The 22,203-nt window shown below is 37.0% G+C and overlaps 1 protein-coding gene across 1 annotated transcript in view; it reads right to left on the reverse strand.

The window, feature by feature from the left end:
- The window catches only part of LGSN (lengsin, lens protein with glutamine synthetase domain), a 141,275-nt gene that overhangs the window by 55,091 nt on the left and 63,981 nt on the right, over positions 1-22,203 (reverse strand). The window contains exon 4 of the mRNA XM_069488067.1: positions 20,301-20,610. Coding sequence (XP_069344168.1) covers positions 20,301-20,327 — 27 coding nt within the window. The 5' untranslated portion in view covers positions 20,328-20,610. The remainder of the gene's footprint in view (positions 1-20,300; positions 20,611-22,203) is intronic.

A 22,203-nucleotide genomic window follows, 5' to 3' on the forward strand; every position in this document is an offset into this window, starting at 1 on the left:
ATTTCTGGTTTTAATCAATAGCTTACTGAAAATAGTGCTACATATACATCATAAAACTAACTACAAAGTAAACAATTCAGAAGATAATTATAAATAACTGATTTTTTATCTTAAAAAATAATTTGCTGTTTAATCACTGACATCCAAATACATTTACAGTGCAATGGTCTGAATGTTTGTGTCACCTCTCCAAAATTCATATGTTGAAATCCTAACCCCCAAGGTGATAGTAAGAGGTGGGGCCTCTGGGAGGTGATTAGGTTATGAGGGTGGAGCTCTCATGAATGGGATTAGTGTCCTTATGAAAGAGACGCAGAAAAATCCCTCCACCCTTCCACCATGTGACCCTCACCAGACACCAAATCTGCCAGTGCCTTGATCTCGGACTTCTCAGACTCTAGAACTGTGAGAAATCTATGACATTTATAAGCCACCCAGTTTACAGTGTTTTGTTATAGCAAACTGACTAGACTAAGACAACAGGGGAAAAAGCAGATATCTGTATTATAAATATCTTGAATTTTGAATCTCAAAATAAAACTAACAGCAATTCAGTAATCTTGACCACTTTTAATTATTACTATATTGGAGACTAATATATTTTTAAATGGAATTTCAATTATATATACTATGTAGTCTTTTCAAACCTGAAACTGCTTTACTATTTCAACCATATTAGGAAAAATTTAAGGAAAATTAGGTCACTGCCTCAGGATTTTCCAATGTAAAAGGAAAGAATTTCTTGTAATGACCTCGTAGATACTGTACTTAAGAGTAAGGTCATAAATAAATAAATAAATTTAAAAGTAGATGGTGTTGAGAAAAAATGGTCTTCATGGAAAAAGAAATGCAATTAGAGGAAAAAGTATTGTTACATAAAGTGAATTATACTAGTACATTTCCAGGCAAACAGTAGGTGGCAATATCTACACAGACTTGTTTTTGAAATGATTGTATAACATAAAAACAAAACATAAGCTAATGATTTATGAAATACGGGATTTTCCAAAACTCACATATTAGAAAGGATATTTATACATGCACACAGTCTTTGTTTTTATTCTTTCTATTTTAGAATATCAGGCTTATGTCTTATCAGAAGGACTCCACCAAGATCATTAATCTGAAAAATGTTTTGTGAGTCATGGTAGATTGTTCATCTGTCTCTTAAATGAAGGGACAGAATTTGTTTTTCCTCACATTGGTTGGCCAGATGAGGTAGTTGAAGTAGATAAGGGTAAGAATTCATGAAACCATAGAAAAAGTTATCTTTTAATTTTAGAATTTTTATTTATTTAATTATTTATTTTCATTATGAGCTCAATTTCCAAAGTTTGCATAAGCTGCAGAAGGCACATCCAGCAGTCGAAAGAATTCGGGAGCTGCACCAAGTTTCTCTTTTGAGCACAGCGCCCTCTATCTGCTTTTCGGTGTAACACTGAAGGCTAAAGACAAATGTGTGACCCTGTATACGATTCTCACAGATGAACTTTCAAATGTAAGAATACATTTTAGGAAATAAATGGCAAAGTCTCTGTGGCCTTTGAGCTCCAAAAGCATTTTTATTTTCCAGAATGATGAGACTGGTTGATGAATGTTTCCAGTGTTGGCAACCGGGGAGTAGCTACAGAGGCAAGCGGAGGTGCTGCTTTTATGACAGCAGAGGTCAGTAATAACAAAGGGGAAGGAAACTGAGCAGTCTGACCAGAACTTGCCATCCCTTTCTTTGAGTGGCAGAATAAACAGGTAAGAGGCAGCATACAATATCCACACACAGACACACACACACACACACATACACACATGCAGGGATGATCCTTAGTACCCAACAGGGTCCCCTGTGTAGGCAATGTTTCCACCCCTAGTAATAGTGCCTTCCTGAAAATGCTCAGAGATGTTTAAAACTCTCCCTACCAGAGAAATAGTTCCTACCACACAGTATTTTTTAGGGTGCCATAATGGAACACGAAGTGAAAATTTCCGGTATACTTTTTTATAACTATTGAAATTTTTTCCTACTTCACTAATAGCTGGACATGGATGTATCTAAGAAGCAAATTGTAGCAAAAAATGGTTTAAAAAAAATGACACTTTTCATAAGAAATAGAAAAAATAATCCTAAAATTTGTACAGAACCACAAAAGAGCCCAAATAGCCAAAGCAATCCTGAGCAAAAAGAATAAAGGTAGAGCCATCACACTACTTGGCTTCAAAATATATTATGAGGCTATGGTAACCAAAACAGCATGATATTGGTGTAAAAACAGAAAGATAATAGAGACCAAAAAATAAATCCACATATTTAAAACCAACTGATTTTTGACAAATGCATCAAGAACATACATTGGAGAAAGGATGCCCTCTTCAATAAATGATGCTGGGAAAACTGGATATCCATATGCAGAAGAATGAAACCAGAACTCTCTCTCTCACCATATATGAAAACCAACTTGAAGTGGGTAAAAAACTTAAATATAATGTCTTAGTCTATTTGTGTTGCTATAAAGGAATACCTGAGGCTGGATAATTTATAGAGAAAAGAGACTTATTTGGTTCATGGTTCTGCAGGCTGTATAAGAAGCATGGTACCAACATCTGCAGCTGATGAGGGCCTCAGGAAGCTTCCCCTCATAGTGGAAAGTGAAGGAGGGCAATTGTGTGACAATCACACGGCAAGAGTGGGAGCAAGAGAAAGAGCAGGAGGTGTCAGGCTGTTTTTAACAACCAGTTCTCATGGTAACTAAGAGTGAGAACTCACTCCCACAGGAATGGCACCAACCCATTCATGAGGGATCTGCCCCGACAACCCAAACACCTCCCACCAGGCCCCACCAACAACCTCAGGGATCAAATTTTAACATGAGAATTGGTGGGGCCAAACAAACCATATCCAAACCATGGCACATAAGACCCAAATCTGTAAAACTACTAGAAGAAAATATAGGGGAAACACTCCAGGACATGGGTCTAGGCAAAGACTTTATGTCTAAGACCCCAAAAGCCCAGGCAATAAAAACAAAAATGAACAAATGGTACTATATTAAACTAAAAAGCTTTTGTGCAAGAAAGGAAACAATCAACAAAGTGAAGAAACAACCTGTTGAGTGGGAGAAAATATTTGCAAACTATCTGACAAGGGGCTAATATCCAGAATACACAAAAAACTCAAAGAGCAAAAAAATAAACAATTCCGTTAAAAAACGGTCAAAGGATCTGGATAGACATTTCTTAGAAGACATACAAATGGCCAACAAGTACATAAAAAAGTTCTTAACATCGCTAATTATCAGGGAAATGTAAATCAAAACCACAATAAGATATCATCTTACCATGGTTAGAAAGTTTATTATCAAAAAGGCAAAAATAACAGATCCTGGTAAGGATGTAAAGAAAGGGAACTCTTACACACTACTGATGGGAATGTAAATCAGTACAGCCATTGTGAAAAACAGTATGGAGATTTCTCAAAAACTACAAATAGGACTACCATACAATCCAACAATCTTACTACTGAGTATTTATCCAAAGGAAAGGAAATCAGTATATCAAAGGGATACATGCACCCCATGTTTATTGCAGCACTATTCACAATAGCAAAGATATGGAATCAACCTAAGTGCCCATCAGCAGATTAATAAATAAAATGTAGTATATATACACATTGGAATACTATTCTGCCATTAAAAAATGAAATCATATCATTTGCAGCAACATGGATTAAACAGGAGGTCATTATGTTAAGTGAAATAAGCCAGGCACAGAAAGACAAATTATCCCATGTTCTCACTCATATGTGGGAGCTAAAAAGGGTTGATCTCATAGAGGTAGAGAGTAGAATGATAATTACAGAGGCTGGGAAGGGTATTGGTATGGGGGAATGGAATGAAGAGAGGTTGGTTAATGGATACAAACACACAGACAGAAGGAATAACTTCTAGTGTTTGATAGCAGAGTAGGGTGACTATAGTTAACAACAATGTATTGTATATTTCAAAATAACTAGAAAAGAGGTCTTGAAATGTTCCCAGCACATAGAAATGATAAATGCTTGAGGTGATGGATATCCTAAACACCCTGACTTGATCATTATACCTTCTATGCATGTAACAAAATATCACGTGTACCCCATAAATATGTACAAATATTATGCATCAGTAAAAAAGAAAAGAATGGATAATAAAATATTTATCCCTACATTCTTTTGGCAAATATTTACTGAGGGCCAGTCATTGTTCTAAGCACTTGGGAGTACAAAAGTAAACAAAATATACCATATCTCTTTCCTCATGGAAATTAACATCTGGTAGGGGCAAGCAGAGATTAAACAATAGAAAAAAATATCATTCAGGTAGATTAGTTTCCTAGGGCTGCCAAAACAAAGTTCCACAAATGGGATAACTTGAAACAGCAGAAATTTATTCTCTTAACAGTTCTGAAAGTTAGTTCAATCAAGGTGTCAGCTGGGCCATGTGCTAAAACCTGTAGGGGAATCTTCCAGGCCTTTTCCTCGCTTCTAGTGGTTTATGGTAATCTTTGGCATTCCTTGGCTGGCAGATGCATTACTCCAACCCTCTGTCTTCACACGGCATTCTCCCTGTATCTCTTCACATACTCTTCCCTCTTTGCATGTCTATGTCTATGTCCAAAGTTTTTTTTTATAAGGACACCAGTCATGTTGGACTAGGGCCCACTCTAATAACCTCATCTTAACTTGAAGACGTGTCATTTATTTACGAATAAGGTAACATCCTGAGGTACCGGGGGTTAGGACTTCAATGTATCATTTTGAGGGGGACACAATTTAACTCATAACCCACACAACAACAACAAAAGGAGAGAAAAAAAATAGGAAGTAACAGTTGAGAGGCATGTTTAGATTAAGATAGTCAAGGAAGTGACATTTGAACGGAGACAGTGAGATCTGAACAAACAATTGGTGAACCGTGTCATGCACGTACCTGAGAGAAGAGATATCTTCTACAAATATAGGATTTTAAGTGCCAAAATTTTAATATGACCAATTGTCTTCATTCTTTAAAATAACTTTAGGGTTATAAAAGTCCATTAATATCACAACCAGAAATCATGCTTTTTAACTCTGAACAAGCTGATTTTCAGTTAACTTCCCTTTAGCAAAAATAAAGGGGATACTGACTGATTGTAAATGCAAATGATTATTACTTAAACAAATAATCATTTTGCAGTTACTGTGTGCCAGGCACACTTGTAGCTCCTGGGAACACAGGAGTGAACAAAAAACATAAAACTCTTTGTCTTCATGGAGTTAACATTTCAATAGAGGACAGCTTTTAATTTGATTTTTCACTGTTTCACCCCCACTGGCTTGGAAATTGAAAACCCCTGCCCAGCAGGAGTAACATGCATCTCACAATAATCAAGAATCAAGAATCGTGGTATCTCATAAGGATACATAAAGCTTGTCTGGTCCAAGTACTCATCTGATGGTGAATTTTTATAATGCTTTCCTTAAAATTGCACTAACTTGCACATCAATACCTTTAACAACAGAAGTTCAAAATTAGCCAGGTGTGGTGTCTCACGCCTCTAATCCTAGCACTCTGGGAGGCCAAAGTGGGAGGATTGCTTGAGTTTAGGAGTTGGGGACTAGCCTGAGCAAGAACAAGACCTGCCTCTATTAAAAATAGAAAAATTACCTGGGTGTAGTCCTGTAGTCCCAGCTACTTGAAAGGCTGAGGAGAGAGGATTACTCAAGCCCAGGAATTGGAGGTTGCAGTGAGCTATAATGACACCACTACACCCTATTCAGGGCCACAGAGCAAAATTTTGTCTCAAAAAAAAAAATAAAAGAAGTTGTTGAAAATCCCTCCAACTTCACCATCTACTGGAATTTTTCCCACCCTTGTTCCCTCCGTTCCAAAAACACAGTCCTGCTACTATTCCTAGAAAGCACTAGACTCTGCCCTTGCTCTTCTTCCGGTACCTTTTCAACTCACTACTTTTCTCCAAGCCCTTATTAAAATGTCACCTTCTCAGTGATCCTTTCCTGGTAACCCCTGTAAAAATTAACCCTCCTACATCATGTTGCCACCTCAACTGTTACTCTCCTCTGAATTCTTTTTCTTCAAAACACCTATTACCCTCTAATTTTTAACTCATTTGTTTATTGTCTATTTCCTCCTACTAGAATGTAAACTCCATGAAGATGAAGATTTTTTTACCTTCTTTTTTTTTTTGAGACAGAGTCTCACTCTGTTGCCCAGGTTAGAGTGCCATGGCGTCAGCCTAGCTCACAGCAACCTCAAACTCCTGGGCTCAAGCAATCCTCCTGCCTCAGCCTCCTGAGTAGCTGGGACTACAGGCATGTGCCACCATGCCTGGCTAATTTTTTATATATGTATTTTTAGTTGTCCAGCTAATTTCTAATTTCTTTCTTTCTTTTTCTTTTTTTAGTAGACACAGGGGTCTCGCTCTTGCTCAGGCTGGTCTCGAACTCTTGAGCTCAAACTATCTGCCTACCTCTGCCTCCCAGAGTGCTAGGATTACAGGTGTGAGCCACCATGCCTGGCCTTGATTTTTACCTTCTTTATTTGCTCCTCTGGAGTAAGACACAAGCCTGGCACAGAACTTCAAAATAAATATTTGTTTAAACAATGAATATTTAAACTTACAATCCATCAGTATCCCCTCTATTTGTGCTAAAAGGGAGTTAAGGGAGTTGACTGAAAGCCATCAACTTGCCCCAGGTGGGCCACATCTGAATATTAGCACTATGAGCACTGCTTTCATTTACAGTTTGGGAAATTCAGAGATTTTCCTTCAAATTGATGTTGCTCATATTTGTCTTTATAAAGGGTGTGTCTTTAAATCTTAACAAGGAAGGGAAGCTTAGTTCAAATATGCTATTTTATGATGATTTAACTTTATGCCCAGATAAAACTTGGAGATCCTGGCCTAGGGAGTTCTTGCAATTAGACCACCAAATATCCAGCATGATCTATACACAGAGCAAGTGGTTTGACTTGCATGTACATACTATATGCTACTTTTTACAACGTAAGTAGATGTCTACTGTGACTAATAAATGTATGTGGGAGAAATATTTCTACATTAGCTTGGCCACATTCATATGCAGGTATAACTGAAAATATTAAATATTAGGTGGCAATGATGACAGGTGATTTGAAATTTATTCTAATACTAAAAGGCTTCTATTGTAAATCAATGTAGTTCATCCCACATAGTCTAATGGTCAGGTGGGGCAAAGGCAATATATGTAACCTAAACATTTGTGCCCCCATAATATGCTGACATAAAAAAATAAACTTAAAATAAAATTTTAAAAAACTAATGTAATTTACAGCAGGTTATTCAAAATGAAAGCCAGAGCAGTGGTTCGAAGCGCTGTTTACAAATTAGAATCACCTGGGAAAATTTGTAAGCACTGATGCCCAGTCCTAACCCACTAGAAGTTCTGCTTTAATTGGTGAAGGGTAAGGCCTCTTAGTTTCTTAAGCTTCCCAGGTGATTCTAATGTGCACATAGGTGGAGAGTCAATTCAATAAAGAGTTGAATAATTCCCCTAAACACAAAATGAAAAGAAGAAAGAACTGAATATTCTCTAGGAAATGACCAAGGGAACTGCTAGATTTATATACTGAGTTTACAGAATTCTTCCAGAAGCATGCTGTCTAAATAGGAATAGAGTCCTCAAAAGATTCAAGAAAAGAAGCAAAAGTCACATTTCTCTTTCAGGTATTTGCAACATGGAGATTTACATATACTGTCATTTTGATAGTGGAAATCCAATTATTTCAGCTCATCATAAAAATATTTGAACTAACAACATTGGATGGCATTCCCCTCAAGTAAGAATGCACATTGCAAAGTCAGAGCCAACTGCTGCTGGAGGTAGATTCCAGAAGAGAGAAACCAATAAGATGTGCTGGCATAGAAGTCAAATCAACCTAGGTTTAATTTCCGATTCTGTCACTTATTAGGGGTGAACATTGTCTTAATATCTTTATCCATACAATAAGGGTAACAAAACCTACTCAGAAGGATATGTGACCAGGGACATGCAACCAGTGCAGTCATAGGGTCACAGTGTGTCCCACACTCAGATGGGCCTTATGTTTGAGGTTTAATCCTCTATAGCCACTGTCCTAAAAAATGTTAATAATTTTATCTTTGAATGTGAGGTTTGTAAGTGAAGTCCTGTGGGATGATGGAGTAGGTACTAGAGGCTTGGAGTCTTGGCTCACGGTGTCCTTCCTATCCATCTATCCAGGATGAGCTCTCAAAGATGCTATCCTCACCCCCTAGCAACCACTGCTGTTCTCCACCCCCGGCCCGGACCTGGTCATGGGCACAGAGACGGTTGGGGCAGGATGTAAACATTCTACTCAAGTCTCAGGTCAGGGCCCTGAGTTCCTGTGAGGGTCAGCACTCACCCTGCAAGTAACCCCATGCCAGAGGGAACACAATATTAAATAGCAAATAAAAGACATTATGACAGGTAGAGAAATAAACCTTGGAGAAAAAGGAAAGCATTTTTCCTGCCTTTTGAATAAGCCTACGCTTTCATTTTGCACTGTGCCTTGAAAATTATGCAGCTGGCCTGACCTGTTAGGCATTGATTTTTTTTTTTTTTTTTTTTTTGAGACAGAGTCTCACTCTGTTGCCCAGGCTAGAGTGAGTGCCGTGGCGTCAGCCTAGCTCACAGCAACCTCAAACTCCTGAGCTCAAAGGATCCTCCTGTCTCAGCCTCCCGAGTAGCTGGGACTACAGGCATGCGCCACCATGCCCGGCTAACTTTTTTCTATATATATTTTTAGTTGTCCATATAATTTCTTTCTATTTTTAGTAGAGATGGGGTCTCGCTCTTGCTCAGGCTGGTCTCGAACTCCTGAGCTCAAACGATCCGCCCACCTCGGCCTCCCAGAGTGCTAGGATTACAGGCGTGAGCCACCGCGCCCGGCCAGCATTGATTTTTTATCACAGATATTTTTTGTGCATACATCAAAAAGAAAATATGAGACAAATAGATTGGTTCTGTCAGAATGGAAAGCCTAGCATATATACTAGTTTCTCAAAATGCTAGTTTGTTTTCATCTCCTTTATGTCTTCCCCTTTTAGCAAGGCAAGTTGTTAAACTACTAATAAGCACATGTTGAAAACTGAACCATTTCTATCCAAACTTATCTAAGAAGTTAGAGAAAAATCTAGAACATATCCTGAGTGCTTCCTCTTCCAATAATTTCTATTTTCTGGAAGCTTTTGGATCAGGACCAAAGTAGGTCTCTGCCGTAGCAATTAAATTGCTAAGGCCTCATTATATGAGGACCAAACAACATCTATAAACTACTAAACCAAGAGATTTGCCCTATAAGCCATTAAAAATGGCATTTCCCCTCTAGGGAGGCTTATATTCAGAAAAATTAAAAAGTTCTACTCTGAAAATTATTTGAGACTTTAAGCTACCTTAAATTCTTTTTAGAAATAGACAGGGTATAAATAAAAAAAATAAATAAATATAATCTCTTTTAGAGCCATCTGGTGTTGATTTTTGCTGTACCTCCTGAGAACTCAAAGAGCCAAAAAAGGGAAGAAAGTAATAATTCTGTTCACTGCAGCTGCTGAAGTGTCACCAACTTTTTTCTACATTTACCTGTAAATGAGAACCAGCAATCAAAACAATCGATGTTTTGTTAGTGTAAAGACTTACCAGACAAATAGAGAATGATTTACATTGTTATAATCCAATGCTAATGACTTTTGGTCCTTTTAAGTTTCTGGAGTCAGACAATGTAATTTTCCAAGTCCAAGGTGATGATGGGGGGAGAAAAATAAAGGCCCAGAGTAGTTTTGTTAAAGACTTTCTTATTCCTCGTTTCTAGTTTGTATTTTTACAGCACCAAACACATTTTCCCCTTAATCTTTTCTTTGCAGAGTAGAGTATTCTCAAATCATTTCACTTTTCATGATAAAGCCTTTTAATTTATGCTTATTGTCCTTGATGTCTGTAGAATCTTTTCTACTCTGCATCTTCCTTGAGTTGTTGACTTCAGGAATTATGTGTATATAACTCATGAAGGTAAACAGGCTATTTTGTGACTACTGTGTTTCTAGTTATACTATTCTTGTCACATTGGTCATGCAAAAAAGATACAGCCAATAACACAGGCTCTGTTGGGGTTACTGTGTCCAGAAGACCCCTCGTGGGCAGTTCTTAGTCCCAGCACAATAGAGACTATATGGTAAAATTAAAAAAAAAAAATCTTCCCAGCTCTCTAAAAATAATACCCACCAAGCACCAAGATATGTGAAAGTGTTTAGTTAGCCTTCATTTCTTTGGTCAAGCTGACCTAGAGCCCTGTACCCACAAAAATCCAAACATGCAGAGAGAAGATACTGAAAGATGGTACTGTCTTTCCTAACTCGGTTTAAATAAGTTGATCAGATTTTTTTTCCTAAAAGCAGCAGTATCCTAAGTGGAGGGTAATAGGAGAGGGGTGGGATGGAATGGTTAGATGCCACCAAAGGGATTTTCTAAATTCAGGTTGAGAATAGTGAAGAATTGATCCTACTTCATATTTTGACTACGGCTCATCATGCTGATGGTACATGGTAAATTATTTTTATCTGAGTTTCTTTTAGGAAATATAAGAATACAATTTAGAAGGAAATGACAATAAAGAATAAAATAATAAGGGCTAGATCAGCAAGTCCTTATTCTGTAATGTCAATGCTTCTATAGTATGGAATATAAGACATCATAATTGTAAAACATGCCATTATATACTAGTAAGAAAGAAAGAAAAGTAAACTATGACAGAAGTCTTTCTTAACACTGAGAATATTTATTTATACTTACTAAAAAGTTCTTTTGGACATAACTATACACAGATTTTTATTATACATCATTTTTGTGCACACACCCAAAAAATAAGGCAAATCAATTATTTATGGTTTTTTTCTCCTATAAATTTTTGACATTCAAAGTCTACCTTTTGGGCTCAGACTCATCAATGCCCATGTTTTAATTTATTTCCACAGCATATCTTCTATTACATCAACTGTACTGTGATACAGCATTTCATAAAATAATCTACCACAGAATCGAAAGCCATTGGTGTAAGACTCCGTGCTGACTTGAGACTATGTAAAGCTGCCTGGCATCCCTTTGACTCCCATTTCAAAAGTGTTGCAAACACATGTGACTCACCACCTCCCATACCTCCTCCCACAACTATTTTGTTCCTACAGTTTAAAAGAGTGCTCTATTAAGAAATTATGATAAGAAAAAGGATATTAAAGTGAGCATAAAGTTTCTTCCTACATGATCCATGTTAGTACCAAAGGAAGAATAGTAACTACAGTGCAGGAACCCAGTTACATTATATTAACCCAATGATCAAAGTTAACATCAGTAACAAGACAAAATGACATCAGGTAACTCCTAATATGCTACACTGAAAAAGGATATCCACGATTTTCCTGCCCTCCTTCTACCCTCCAGAAAGTACAACCTGAATCTAAACATGAAGGAACATCAAAACTAACTCAAATTAAAGTAGATTTTACAAAATAACTGGCCTGTAATCTTCAAAAAATGGCAGGTCATAAAAGACAAGGAAAGATTGAAGAATTGTTCAGATTACCGGAGGCTAAAGAGACAAGACAATTAAATACAACATGTGCCCCTGGTTGGGATTCTGGACAAGAATTATTATTTCTTTAACTGAAAGGGCATTTGTAGGACAACTGACAAAATTGGAATGTCTTCAGATGAGAATACTTTATCAATGCTAATTGACTTATATTGATACCTGTACTGTGGTTATGTAAGAGAATGATCTTGTTTTTAGGATATGCACATTGAAGTACAGTATTATGTAAACGTAAAAGGCATCATGTCTATATGCCTGCAACTTACTCTCAAATTATTCAGAAAAACACAATAGATGTTACATAGATAGAGATAGAATAATAAAGTAAATGTGGTAAAATGTTAACCTTTGTGGAATCTGGGTCAAGTTTATATGGGAGGGAATTCTTTCATTATTGTTTTCGGAAAGTCTAAAATCATTTCAAAACAAAATGGTTTTAATAGAGCTCCACTATTTTCTCTGGCATTTTCTTTCCAATAGTTGACAGCCATTCTGCAAGTTTGGTTGATGGTGCCTTTAGGTTCCCAAAAGAGTGGGTAATCCCACTACAGCATCTTTGCTGTCTGCCCACAGCAATTGTAGAATGGCACTGATTCTAAGATGCATCCCGATTTCTAAGCTCTTAATATGGAGAAAATATGTATCTTACAATCATGAACATATTTTAGTCAGTATAGACAAATTTGAATACAATGATTTAAGCAAATGATGATTTTCCCATTTAGTATTTATCAATATTAGCTTCCTATTGCTGCTGTAACAACATAACACAAGCTCAGTCACCTAAAACAGCACAAATGTTTTATGGCTCTGGAAATCAGAAGTTCAAAACAGATCCACAGGGAGGCTCTAGGGGAAAATTGTTTCCCTTGTCTTTTCCAGGTTCTATAGGCTGTCTGCATTCCTTGGCTCATGACCCTTCTCTGTTATTCCACCCGGCACAGCATCCATGACTGTAAAACCTACACATGGCTTGGGTGTTACATGTCTTTCCCCTTGATTTCTCAATCTTGCTTAAATATTGCTGCACAAACATATGGTCTCGTAACAAAAGGAAATTGTGACTGGAAATGAGACCAAAAGTTGCTAATAATAAAAATGTTAGGAAAACCTGATCTCAAGGAAGACAATATGACATTTTGGCACAAATATTTCTTAATTCTCATGGGAGCTCTGCTGAAGTTATACAGCTCTATTGTTGTTATTGATGTTATTGTTGATTTTGGGGGGCAATAAGGAGACATGCTATCAAGAAATAATTCTGTTTTGTTTTTTTAACCATTAAGGTGACCCAGGGATACAAATGCCAGTAATTAAGGAATCCCAGAAATGTTTTAATTGGGTTAACTATGTCTAGAGTCAATAAAAAGCACTGTGGCCAAAAGAATACATTGTTGGCTATCCTCATGACCAATATAGACTTTCTGAAACTGTATTAAATTAATAAACACACACACATATACATACAGTATGCATATATACATATAACAAGTGTTAGATATTATTATACATTTATACTTCTATTAAATAGCAATCATTATGATCTTTCTTGGCAAATATTACTACTGGTTTGCATTGAAATGGCAAGAAAACCTAGATTATATGTGGAAAGGTTTTTATTCAGATTCCAAGTTGATACATGAAACAAATATTAAAATACCCATTTTGTGGATACATACATGTTAGTCTGTATATATAGTACCTACTTTGTAAGTTATTGGCAAGATTAAGTGGATAATGCATTTAAGGAAGTTTGCAGTTGGCTGATACATCAAATTTGACAAACTTTTTAAAGGGTCTAGAAAATGCTGAGTGTGGAAATGAGTTAAGAAAAATAAGAGGAAGATAGTATGTTAGGAAGTGGGTAGAAAATTGCCACCTTTAAGTAAGGTAATTCCCTGATTAAAATATTGCCTGTGATATTAATAATAATAGCTAACATTTTTTGAATATATACTATGTTCTAAATATGATGATCATTTTCTATGTATTATCTCATTAATCCTCACAACCAAATGAAGTGAACATTGTATTATCCCCATTTTGCCTAGAAATTAAGTAATTTTCTTAAACTCACACATTAGATATAAATATTAGTAATGATATTCAAACCCAAGCAGTCCAGAGCCCATGTTCTAAAACACTGTGCTATACTCGCTCCACAATGTATGATTTTTTTGCTCTGCAGATCCTACTTCATACCATATTATCTTGCCCATGTTCCCCTGATGCTTGCTAATTGTGCTTGAATTTTCTGAGTTTTGTCTCTCTGACCATTCATGCATTCCTCAAAGGCAGAGACAAAGCTTTCTCTTTCTTTTTTACTTGCTTGAAGGGCTTGTTATTATGAGCAGAACACAGAGCATCTCTGAAGAGACTCCCTGGGCTCTCAGTAGAGAGCAATGCAGATAATAAACACCCAACAGTACTATCTGGAATCTAAGAAAACATCAAAATAATTCCCCATCCTCACTTTTCTTAATCAATACTTTCTATTTATTCAGGGCCAAACTTATGAAGGGTGAAGATTGTCTTGATGAAGAGCGAGCCCTCTGGCTACTGATGCTGACATCTAGAAAAATCACTATGCTTGGATTCAATATTCTGCACTATAGCTCTCTAATAGACTCAAGCAAATGGCAATGGATACACTCAGCCTTTTCTGAGCTTTTCGAAAACATTCATCCATTGCATTTCTCTAATTTCTTTTTTAATTATCTGACTGCCTCTTATTTGAGACCATTAGAATTTTAAATATGAAAAAGGAACCATTAGAGAATAGGCCTAAAATGAAGGAGAAAGTGTGAAATTGTATTTTATTTAAACTCAGCTACTTTGAGCATTTGAATCAGTTTGCTACCTGCATCAAGGTTTTGGGGTGAATAACTTTTATTAGAACACAATGAGTGCATTTTTAGATTGGTGTACATTCATACGTGGCCACTATTCTTATCCAAACATCATTCATCTGAGGGAAATGGTGTTCCTGGATCATCAAACCCAGAACGAAGCAGAACAAAAGAAAAATATGCTACATGGAGTGCCTTCTTTCTGCCTTTCTAATCTAGAACAGACTGCTCCCATATTAAGAAAATTACTTTGGGTGCAAATAATACTTCAAAAAGAAGCAGACAGATATGCACTGATTCTCTCTGACATTATAATTTATATCTAAAATTAATTTTAGATTATTTTTCCTTTTACTTAGAAGCAAAATATTGCTAAGGGAACAGCCTGTCTTCATCTGCTTATAGTAAACATTTGCCTCTTAGTATTCAGGAGCCAGTTGCACTTTTTAATCTTTGGCAATAGATATTAACATATCTTTTATGAAATATGGCAAGGCAACTGGGAGAGAGCAACCAGCGGGTGTAAAAGGCCCAGCAATCACCCAGGCAGTGGAGTGGAGATTAATAACTATCATCTGCATGCCCTGAAGGGGACTTTTCAACAGCCATTTGCTGTCCAATTGCTGCCATGCTGCCTCCCTTATTCTGCCTTCTGCCTCAGCTCTCCAAACTCAGCCTTGGGGAGTTTAGTTTTTTCACTCCATCCTTCGTTCAACAAATATTTATTGAGAATTTACCTTATAGCTGGTATTCTCCATGTTTGGAATACAATAGATTTATGTGGCCAATACAGAGATGGTGCCTGTCCACACTTGTTTATAGCCCATAGGAGCTCATGGATAAACAAGTAGGAATTAACTACCTAATGGTGTGATAAGTACTGGTAAATTCATGTTCTCTAGAAAGGATATCTAATACAAACTTAGAAGATTGAAATAAGCTTTCTGGAGGAAGCAATGTTCTGACTGAGAAAAAGAAGATGAAAAGAGGTAGACAAGTGAAGAAGAAATGGAAAGACAATCTAGAAAGAGAACCATGTGAGTGCAAAGGATCAGAGGTAGGCACGTTCAAGGAATTTAAAGTTCAGTTTGGCTGCAATATCAGGTGTAAGAATAGCAGCACGCGATGAAGGGAGAATAACAGGCAAGTTCTGCATGTTAGTCAGGATGTCTGGGTTATACACAAGTAACAAGCAAACACCAACATATCAGTGATTTGACCCATAATGGTTCATCTGTCACTCGAGATATGTATCCAAGGGAAGTTGGAGGCAAGTTGCTGGTGGTAGGGTCTCTGATGAACACAACCACCAGGGACCCAGGGCGATGGAGACTCCCATCTCATGTCTGCAACACCAGGAACATCGGCTTTCCTGACCACCACAGCAGGGGAACAGACATCTGGATATCTTGTATATGTGTCAGTCTAAGGTGACACATACCACTTACACCCTTTTGGCTAGCACCAGTCATGTGCTTTCCCCACCCCACCCCAAAACTACAAGGACCCAGAAAATGTAGGGGAGCAGATGAAATATGTAATGTGTACTGCTGTTTCTGGCATAGGCATGATATTGATGGCTTTGTAAGCCATGTTTAAGGAGTTTCCTTTATTTTGACGGCCTTGAGGAGCCAATGAAGAGTTTTAAGCAAGATAAGGAACCAGATTTTTATCTTTCGTGTCGCACTATAGGGTTTTCTGACCCACTGCCTCTCCTCATCTCTAACTGGATGGGGTCTTTCAGAATTCTAGCCATGAAAGTAATGCTGTTAGAGAATCAGAGATGGTTCAAATCAACAGAATGGTTGATTGTCACCCCCATCCCTTGAGTGAAAGCGTGTGCTTCTTTGAGTGCCTCAGAGAGTAAATACCCCAATAAAAATGAAGTTCCCAGTCACGATGTAGCAGTCTTGGGGAAGATGGATAAGTCTGGCACAGGCAGGCATAGACATGTTTTAGTAGACAGAACTAACAGAAGAGGGTACAATGAGTTCTGAGCTCTAAGCATGAGGAGAAACTGCCATTATTGACAGATCCTTTCATTTCCTCTGTACACAAGCCTCGGCAGACATCCAGTATGGTCAGATCCCAGTTAAAGAAGGGCCTTAGCATGGCACCCAGAGTAAATCACAACCCCCTTAGTGGTGACTTGCACATGAGAGGAAAAATAGGAGGGAGATAAAAGCACAAATGATGTCATTTCTTTCTTTATCTATATCGCCAATAAAATTGCCTTTTTAGATTTTCTCAACGATATTAAGGGACATTCGTATGATGTGTGTGTGTCAAAGCAGACTATAGAAGATCCTCTTTAGCTCCTCTGGACCCAGTGGACAATAATTCAATATTTACCAGAAGCACCTCAGAAGTTTCTTAAAAATACAGAGTCATAGTTCGTATGTACTCAATTTACCGAATCAAACTCTCAGGTGTAGAACCCATGAAGTTGGGTTTTATTTTCCCCAAAATTTGCCAGGCTTAAAAAATGTTGCTCTAGTTAATGTAGGAGCAATATGCCATAAAATTATTTTCTAGATAAGGAAATACTATGGCTTTTAGTCATTTAAGTTTGTTGTTGTTTTTTTTTTTCATTATTTAAATGTGTTCATCTTGACTCATCGCTCTCAAAAACAGTTTTCTAAGAACCAGAGATTCTGTCTTCCTACTGTTGAATTTCTGTGCCATGTTGCACATTGCTAGGCATTCAGCAGACATCTCAAAAATACGGCACAGAAAGCAATAAAATCAATTCGAACGAGTATTCTAGATGGAGATGAGTCTGCAGACGCATATCACAGGGAAGGAAACAGCACTTCTCCCTGGGGCACAGACCTATTTTTGTGTTCAATCTGCTCTTTTGGTAGACAGCATCATAAGCATCACCAAGATAAATCTGCTGTTTGACAGGTAGAGTCTTATGCGATTGACTTGATAAGATTCACTGTCTGAACACAGTTTTCTCAACCCTCACAGAGAAGTTATGCAAGGAGCGTTTTTATTTGTCATGTTGCAGGTTAGCCAACAGGGTAAAATTGTGTGTCACTGTGGCATCAAAGTGAAAAAGAGCTGTTTTCTCTTTTTTTCTTAATATTTGTGTTCTTTATCCTCATTCTAGATGTTATGAGTTGTATTTGCCTTTTACATGTGTGTTTTTTGCCTTGCATTGCATATAGGATTGAATATTTTCAGAAACTTCACAGAAACACAGAAACCCTATTTGACATTTGATCTCAATTTTCAGGAGGAAAGTATGGGAAATTCTTTTTCAGTTGAGAACCCAACAAATAGCTGTTATGGTTATAAAGCCTGTGTAATAACATTGAAAACTATCTAATATAAAGTTTTTTTTTCTAATCACAAAGGCAATATATGCTCAATGCTGAAAAACTTAGAAAACGTCAAAAGTATAAAGGATGAAATTGAAATCAACTTTTGGGTCTACTATGGTATATTGGTTAACAACTCTGTCCCAATTCTATCCCCTGTAGCTGCCCTCCTGCATTTTGGAGAATAGAGAGCTGAAGGCTAGAAGGCTCGTTGAGCTCAGTTTCTACATATGTCGTAGCTTCCACCAAGCAGATATACCCACATAGATTAGGAAAATGAAAAAGAGGTCCTGTCTGCACTTCCTGTTTTTTCTGGTGTTAGTTTTTCTGCAGCAGTGGTAACAGAGATGACAGTGTCTATTCCCTGGCTCAGTGATGTCACCATTTTGCTCGTGTAGATCTCAGCTGATTTTACCTGGACTTGGAGCCAACAATCGTGGCAGCAGCTTCAGGAACATGGCTGAGGAACCAGGCAACTTGGCAAGTCTGAGAGTCATTTCTGGAAACTCAGTCAAGAGCCGGCTTCTCTAGTCCTTCCAGTGATTTTGTAAGCACATGATGCTCTTATTAAATTCCTTTCTAGAATAGCTTTTGTTACCTTCAACTGAACCAAAATTGTTTTAACAATCATCTGATAAACCAGAAGCAATCACTTTAACTTTTAATTGTCTCTCTTTATAGTTATATATGTTACAAATGTGCACACATGTAGGTTTTTATTAAATGGAATTATATAAAATAAACTGCTTTTTGTGGATTGCATGTTTGTGTCCTCCAAAATTCATATGTTGGAATCCAAATCCCCAATGTGATGGTATTAGGAGGTGGGGCCTTTGGAAGGTAATTAGGTCATGAGGATGGAGCCCTCATAAATGGGATTAGTGTCCTTGTAAGAAAAAACATGAGAAATATGAGTTTTCTCTTGGTTATGTGAAAATACAACAAGAAGATGATCATCTGCAAACCAGAAAGTAGTCAGTCTCTTATTGGACATCAAGTCTATCAGTACCTTAATCTTGACACTAAAATGCTGTTTTTAGCCTGACTCTTCCCTAGCAGCAGACCATAAACATTTTTCCTAGTAAATATACATACCTCTACAAAATAATTTTAATAGCTAACTGTTATTCCATTGTATAACTATACCACAATTTATTTAACCAATCTCCTAATTGTAGACCACCATGTTTTTGCCCAACTTTTGCTACTAGAATACACTGATGAATATTCCTGCTTCGCTCCTCAGGAATATGATAGCATCATTGATTTCCTTCAAAATTTTTCTAGGCAAGGTAGTGCTGGACCAAAAGTGTATGAGCATTTTAAGTCTTCAGGTATATATTGTCAATGTTCCCATTAGGAAGTAATAAGTTTTGATCACACCAGCAGAGCCAGTACAAATTTTCATAGCTGGAAAAAATAATGCTAAATAATTATATGTACAATGTGGTTGCAATCATTCAAATATAAACTACATATAAGGAAAGTAACTGGAAAAAAATATTCAAAAGGGTAACAGTGATTTTTTTTAGTGTTGCAGGTTAAAGTTGGTGTCTTAGTGTTTCTCTATTTTCCAATGTTTCTACATACTACTTTTATAGTTTAAAATACATATAATAAAAGGCCAGGTGCAGTGGCTCACACCTGTAATCCTAGCACTTTGGAGTGTCAAGGTCGGAGGATCACTTGAGGCCAGGAGTTTAAGACCAACCTAAGCAAGAATGAGACCCTGTCTCTACCACAAATTAATTAGCCGGGCATGGTGGTGCATGCCTGTACTCCCAGCTATGCAGGAGGCTGAAGGAAGAGCATCTCTCAAACCCAGGAGTTTGAAGTTGCAGAGAGCTAGGACACCACCACCACACTCTAGCCTGGGCAACAGAGTGAGGCCCTGTCTCAAACAAACAAACAAAATACATGTAATAATTATAATAAAGTAAGTAAGTTACCCTTCTTTAAATATGTGTCCTTAGTAGTTGAGGCAGATTGAAATAAACATGCCATGCTGCTGTATGAGAGGGTAAAAAAATCTAAAAATTATTTCCAACTTAACAGTTTATAATAGAAAATAAAACAGATGGACGTCAGTTTAAAGTCATCTGTAGTGTGTGTGCCAGTCACATAGGGAAACATAATCAGAGCACCCACAGGAAGAAAGTAGTCACAAATACACTATAATCTGCTGGCTGATAAAATGCCTCCCTCTCCTGAAAATTTAGTCACCACTCTTAAATTTCATCATTAAATAATTGACCTTGATAATGAAAGAAAATGGTAGTATCAAAACAAACTTTACCTTCTTCTTGAGACCGTACTCTTTTTGAAAATAACTTCCACTGAAACGTAATATCAAACAGACCAGTATTTTCTTCATAAAAATTACTCAATAGAAAGCCTTTTCAATACAACTTGCTGATGACATTGGAAGTTGTCATTTCTAAAACACAATGGTAACCATGGATATGACAACTTACCTCATCACCACAGGTTTGCGAAGTCATTCATTCATCTGGAAAAACTTTAAGTTGTATCAACAATGTCTAATGTCCATGATAACCATAATTACAGTAAGAAATCATAATAAAATGCAGGTGGCTGGTTGACATCCCCAATCCATCTTGTCAAAAATCCAGACACAGCAAGCAGTGGAGCTCAGAAATTGCCCCCACAGGGCCAGGCACAGTGGCTCACACCTATAATCCTAGCACTCTGAGAGGCCAACGCAGGAGGATGGTTTGAGCTAGGAGTTCCAGACGAACTTGAGCAAGAGCGAGACCGTCTCTACTAAAAAAAAAAAAAAAAAAAAAGAAAGAAAGAAAGAAAAAAGAAATTGTTCCCAGAGTATGGCATTACACCTGAAAGGATAGTGTCCTCTAAGGAAACAGAAATGTCTCTCTCTGTCATTAGTTCAGTGTCAACAAAAAATCACTAAGGGATAGTATTTCTTCTTTAATTCCAATGAACATATATCCTTCTTGACTAAGTGACAACTCTTAGTTAAACATTATATCATGTTTGCATACTAATGCAGGACCTACTATCACATATTAATTTTCCTGGTAACTTAAAAATAAAGACAATCCCCCAAATGCCATTCTTTTTTTTTTTTTTTTTTTTTTTTTTGAGACAGAGTCTCACTCTGTTGCCCAGGCTAGAGTGCCGTGGCGTCAGCCTAGCTCACAGCAACCTCAAACTCCTGGGCTCAAGCGATCCTCCTGCCTCAGCCTCCTGAGTAGCTGGGACTACAGGCATGTATCACCATGCCCGGCTAATTTTTTCTATATATATATTTTTAGCTGTCCATATAATTTCTTTCTATTTTTAGTAGAGATGGGGTCTCGCTCTTGCTCAGGCTGGTCTCGAACTCCTGAGCTCAAACGATCCGCCCACCTCGGCCTCCCAGAGTGCTAGGATTACAGGCGTGAGCCACCGCGCCCGGCCCATTCTTCTTTAATCATTAATATTTCTCTTAATTTTCATGAGAAAATGGAAAGCATAAAATGAGACCCTTGAATATTGCATTTCCTCTGCAAAATATATTAATACATTAACTGCCATATAAGTTGTATTTAATTCACATCAGTTTTGAGCCCAGGGCCTCGTGAAGCATATGTAATTCAATGCCTCTTTACCTTGGGAGCCGCGTGGCACGCAGGCAACTTATGCTGCCATGCGGTAGCATACATGTTACGTGATGGGCGGCCCCCTGGGCAACACCCTACAGTTGGTTAGTGAAAATCTTATTTGTTGATGTTCTTATTATTACAATTAATATTGACAATTTAATTCTAAAAACATGGATTAAATGAATAGAAGTCAATAAATTTTGTTTTTCTATTTATGTTTATCTTTAAATTACACTTAAGCCTGACAAGTCAAGAAAACTCTTTATCCTTATGAACTATTTTTCACATTTCACATTACTTTTTACATTACTAATGTCCAAGTTTTTATATTACTTTTTGATTGAAGTATGTTTTAGGAAAAAGCATATTACTCATGCACAGAATGCAACAAAAAAAAACAAATGTTTCATTAAATTAGAAAGGATTGTTTTGTTTTCAAAGTTTTATCCTATTTTCATAATACAACACCGTGGCCCCAAGAAAAAACATTTTTTTTTCTAGTGTGGTAGTCAATGTGTTAAATTTGGTAGGCAAGCATTTTAAAATATAGAGAATGACATTCACATTAAAAACTTTATATTTCTTACAAAACGGAACTTCTGAAAAAAAAAAGAAAGAAAAAAACCTCTATATTTCTATATAGATGTAAATAAAACATCTCTCCACCATAAATACTTACAAAGTAATAATGTTTATTTTAACAGTAAAACCTTAGTTAACCAAAATTATTTGTGTATATAAACAGTATCCT

Source organism: Eulemur rufifrons, chromosome 15, assembly GCF_041146395.1.
Source record: "Eulemur rufifrons isolate Redbay chromosome 15, OSU_ERuf_1, whole genome shotgun sequence".
Taxonomy (NCBI): domain Eukaryota; kingdom Metazoa; phylum Chordata; class Mammalia; order Primates; family Lemuridae; genus Eulemur; species Eulemur rufifrons.